This window comes from Apis dorsata, unplaced genomic scaffold, assembly GCF_000469605.1.
Source record: "Apis dorsata unplaced genomic scaffold, Apis dorsata 1.3 scaffold_231, whole genome shotgun sequence".
Classification (NCBI taxonomy): Eukaryota; Metazoa; Arthropoda; class Insecta; order Hymenoptera; family Apidae; genus Apis; species Apis dorsata.
The window spans coordinates 1,500,514-1,506,028 of NW_006263513.1; the positions used below are offsets into that span (position 1 = coordinate 1,500,514).

A 5,515-nucleotide genomic window follows, 5' to 3' on the forward strand; every position below is an offset into this window, starting at 1 on the left:
CATTCTTTAAAATAATTTATTTCTTTTAAAATTATTTTTTGTATAACTCATATATTTTATATATCTAATAGTATATAAAAATATTAATTGCATAGATTACCCTATATGTATTACTATTGATAAAATAAATTCAAAAATATTTATTAATTATATTTTATTTTTTATTTTTTTAAATATATTTTGTTATATAATAAATAATATATATTATGTGTGTGTTCTGTATAACTACTATAACTTTGAGAAATATTAAAATGTAATACAATATATCGTAATAACATAGAAATATATGTTATATGTTAAATATTATTACATCTATTTTTCACATTTACTCGTCTAAGGGACCACAGAATATAATAAAAAATACTAATAGCATATTAGAAAATGAAAGTATGAATATTGTGCCTAAATATAGGTAAATTATTCGAAAATAATTCAAAAATTAAATATCTTAGAATTTGCAAATTTCATAATTTTTTAAAATATAAACCTTTGGATAGAAGATATAAAAATAATCATTTTAATTATTTTAAACAAATATTATTTGATTTCCTATTATTTAAAAACTTTTAAATGAAAAATGTAAATAAAAAATCATTAATTGCTATAGATATTATATGAACATTAACTAATTGTTAAAAATTCTCAAAGTTAATTAGTTTTAATACAGAATATTCACTTATATTTTTTATGAATAAATTAAAATATTATATATATAAATTTTACAATATTTTAATTTTTTTATAATAAATTCATTACACATTAATTCATTATAATAAATTTCACTTTTTTATATTATATAACATGCAATATTTTATTCATGAAATTTTTTTTATGATTTAATAGAGTATAATTTATTATTATCATTAATTATTATTAATATTTCAAACTTTAAATATATTTATATGATTTCATTTTAATATGGTAAATTATTAAGATAAAATATTTATTTTACTGTTCAAATACCTCATAATGTGTAAAGTGCCATCTAAGATTTTTCTTTCATCCTATGCCTCATATTATAAATCTTATTTTTACATATTAAAAAAGGCAGGATGATTGATAAAAAGAAATTCATACAATGCAAATCTTTAAGAGAGTATGATATATCATTTTAAAATAAAAAAAGATTTTAAACAAAAAAAAAAATGTAGAATGGCTATTAATCTTAAGGAGAATCATAATCTTGAGAGTATATTATCAATATAAATAATATTATAAATCTATCATAAATTCAAAATAAATATAATATTTCGTATTATACACACAAAAAAAATATAAACAAATCTTTCATATTATATTGAGTAAATTAATATATCAAACAAACTTTTTAATATTTACTTCAAATTATGTAAAATTTTATATAATAACATAATGAATATAATATCATTCAAAAATATTGCATTATTATTTTCATAATAATATAGTAATTTAATCGTAAAAAAAAATGATTTTGATTCTTATACAAAATTTTTATAAACAATTTTTATTATTTCATTTATATCTTTTATTGTAATCTTACAAAATTTTATTAATATATTGTATTTGTATTGTAAATGTTAAACATCTTTTGTCTCTTGTCAATTACATCTAATACTTGTTCATATTGTTGCAAAACATACCTGAAACCATGCATGATACGTCCTCTTTAGAAATACATATATAGACAAATTTCAAATAAAAAAGATGTTTAGCAGAAGTGAATAAAATATCTAAGAAAAAATTTAGCATTTAAATAAATCTGAATAATTTATATCTTCTTACTAACTTTTCAATATTACAATTTCCTATCCAATCTAATGCATTTATGATTATAGAATATTGATTTTTTAAATATTGTGAAATGCATAACAAATTCACATTACTATTTATTTTTTTTTTTGATTGATGAATTACATTAATGTAACAATGTTCGATTTCATTACTAAATATTTTCCATATCTAAAAATTTTTCATTATAATTATAAGTAATTTTTTCTAATTATCTAAAGATATATGTGGATTTATACCTGTATCCATTTATTTTGTAATATTTTTTGTAAATTTTTTCTTTTTTTAAATTTTTGTAAAGTGTAAATTGCCTCGATACCTTCTTCTATATTTTTTATATTTTTAAATATATCATTAATCAAATTGACTACCATATTTTCTAATTGTAAAATTGTATATCTAAATTGTTTCATTTTATTAAGCCATGTAGGTTTTATAATAGTAAAAATGATATTACGAGCTGTTATAATTTCATCTAAACTTTCGTAAAACAAAAATTCTATTTCTCGCCAGTATGTTTCATAATTGATTCCTTTTGGACTTCCTATTAATCTTATTTTACCATTTCTATAAAATATATAAAAATTATAATTAAATCTGTTTTATTTATTTATTTATTTATTTTTCTTTTAATTTACCTCCCAAATATTATTAATGCTTCACAAATTTCAATGATATCATAACATCTTTGTTGAAAAATATCAATTTTACTAAAAACTTCTTTTTGATTTATATCCCATTTTTTATTAGAATTAATATAAGACGTAATGTTCGTCATAATCTATAATAAATTTTAACAAATTACTAATGTAAATGATATAGCAATATAGCGGTATACAATAACAATAATAATACATAATGATTATTAATATGAAGAATATTATTCGATAAATTATTTACATACATGATCATAAATTGTTTTATAAATATTGCAACAGAATATACATTTTTCTAGCATTTGTATTCCTATTTCAGGATCATCTCTAAAAGCAATATCTAAATTAATATAATTTATACATTGTTCCATTATTTGTGAACTTAATGCTTGACATAATATTTCCATATTATTCCTAAAAATATTATGATTTTAAACATATTTATTAACTGATTACTTTTTTAACTAATTATATATTCTTACTTATTAGAATAAAATGGCGATTCTATCCAAATGAATAACATAAGAAGCAATAATTCTGTCAAAGAATTTTCAATATTATCTGGAATTTGTAAATTTTTACAAAAATTAAATACAATATTCAAATAAATTAAATTTGATGACGCTTCTTCAAATTTTATATCAGTATACATAATTAATTCTTTTAATTTAAATGCACTTGGAAAACGCAAATTTTTTAATATATCAATAATTAATTGAACTTCTATATTAAGAAATTGAGTACGTAAGAGGTTTAAATTTGAACCTATAAAGAATGTATTTTTTATAATTTTAAAATATGAAATCGAAATATATAATTTGAAATAAATATTTTTATAGTAATTGAAGTAAAGAAATAGTAAATGAAAATAAAAAATTAAAATAACTAATTATAATACAATATAATAACGAGAAACTAACGCTTTGCATTCCAATAATCAACTTCATCTTGTATATTTTTAATTTTTCTCCATTTCAATGTTATTGTTGCCCTATGCATTTGTCCAATCCAAAACCAAACTATTTTATCTAATCTTTCAATTAATTTTCGTTTTTTTTCATCTTCTTCCGAAAAGATTGATATTTGATTTGTATTCAACGAAATATAATCATTTTTATTCGAAGATTTTAAAAAAGTTTGAAGAAGACGTTCCTTTGGTACATATAAAATAGTCAGACCCATTGGTTTATAAATTTCATCCATTAAACGTGAAATAAATTCATGTAAATTTAAAAATACATCATGTCTTAAAACTGTTCATTATGGAAAATTTCAATTTCAATAGATTATTTTTTTTTAAAGATAATAAATTGAAAATAAAATAATAAGTTTTAATTAAAAGGAAAAAATATATATAAAAGAATTCGAAAATAATATATATAAAAAATAATTCAAGAAATGAAGAATTTCATTATAATTAAATAATTTTTTAATTATGATATTCTAAATTTATCTTATTTGGATACATGATGCGTAATCCTCACTGTGAAGCACAATTGGTGCATATATATTTTCCATAAATTTCAAAACACTATTTTTTATGTTCTTGTTAATATTACCAAATAAAATAGTCTTTAAAAAATTTTCTTTAGTATAAATTTGCCATGGAGATCTTAGAAAATATGTAAATCCCATAGATATATGTATCGGAATATTTAACATGGCATTTAATTCATTTTTATCATAAAATGTAATTAGCATTATATGTGATGGATCTTTAAAATATTCTTTAATTATTTCATCTGATTGTTTGTTCCAATTTATATCATTACAAGAACATATCGTTAAATTTTTTACATATTTTACCTACAAACATGTTCAAATATATTATTAAATTATATTAAATCATTTCAGTAGATTGTGTAAAATAGTGATACTAAAAATAGATCGTATGAATAGTACTATTCTTATTACATTACGTCATTCATACGATTAGAGAATCTTAAAACATCTAAAGGTTATTACGATAAAATTATTTTCACTAACGTATATTTGTAAAAAATCATACATTTCATATCTATAGATAAATGTATTTTGCAATATATTATGTATAGAAAAATAAATATGTTATGATATATTATCTTATATTAATGCACATTAATTATTCAATTTATATACGTATTCATATATATAAATCAAAATATCGATTTAAATTATTGAAAAATTATTATTAGTTATATTCTTACTAATTCAATTAGATCTTCTTCACAAAATTTTGGTTTCTCAGGTTCTGAAGAAAGTTCTTCTTCAATTTCAGGTATCTCTAGAATATCATTAAATATTATAAATTGTTATTTCAATTATAAAAAATTAAAATTAATTAAAATTGTTAATAAAATTATCAATTAAAAATATTTAAATTCAAAGTTTATAAATTTTATTATATAAAATAAATTTTAAATAATTGACCATTTTTTATAAAGATTATAATCAAAATTTATATATTTAATTATTTTACCTTGGTGCCCAATATTTTCTTCATCTGTATCCATATCTAAGAATTCTCGATGACTATCTATTATTTTATCCGATTTTCGTAATATTTCAGATTTTTGTTCTTTTTTTACGTTCATATTTTTTTTCTTTTTTTATTTTTTTATAATATATGAAGATAAATATAAAAAAATGAATATAATATTAAGTAAATGTAATATAATTTGAATAAAGATTCGTGTATCTTCTCGGCACAATATTGGTTTTACTTTTTTGTTAAATCGATATATTTCATATTATTATAAATGATATATAAAAATAAAAAATATAAATTAAAAATCTATCGTAAGAAATCAATTATAAATAAAAGAAAAGTAAAAAAAATATTTATAATTACAGTAAAAATTTAAAATAATAAAGAATCAAGAAAATTTAATATAATGTCTCAATCCTCAAAAGAAAAAATATTTCTCGGATCGTTTATTCATACTAACGAATACGGAGAATTGATTGTTGTTGATCGTGGAATGATACATGTTGAAAATGGCAAGGTATTTAATTTATTAATATTATTATAAATAATATATAAATAAATATTATTTAATTTATTAATCAATAAGTTTTTATTTATATTTAATTTTTAATTTCATTATATATAT

At 17.8% G+C, this 5,515-nt stretch overlaps 1 protein-coding gene across 1 annotated transcript; it reads right to left on the reverse strand.

Annotated features, from left to right (window-relative positions):
* Positions 1-1,455: 1,455 nt before the first annotated feature.
* On the reverse strand, positions 1,456-5,062 carry LOC102677250 (dynein heavy chain 2, axonemal-like). Its single transcript, XM_006615731.2, has 10 exons — positions 4,882-5,062; positions 4,610-4,686; positions 3,890-4,229; positions 3,344-3,676; positions 2,906-2,984; positions 2,672-2,837; positions 2,406-2,548; positions 2,007-2,334; positions 1,766-1,938; positions 1,456-1,619 (listed from the first exon to the last, which is right to left on the reverse strand). Exons 1-10 carry the CDS (start codon positions 4,994-4,996, stop codon positions 1,529-1,531), a joined length of 1,845 nt encoding a protein of 614 aa, XP_006615794.2. The 5' UTR covers positions 4,997-5,062; the 3' UTR covers positions 1,456-1,528.
* Between the last annotated feature and the right edge of the window lie 453 nt (positions 5,063-5,515).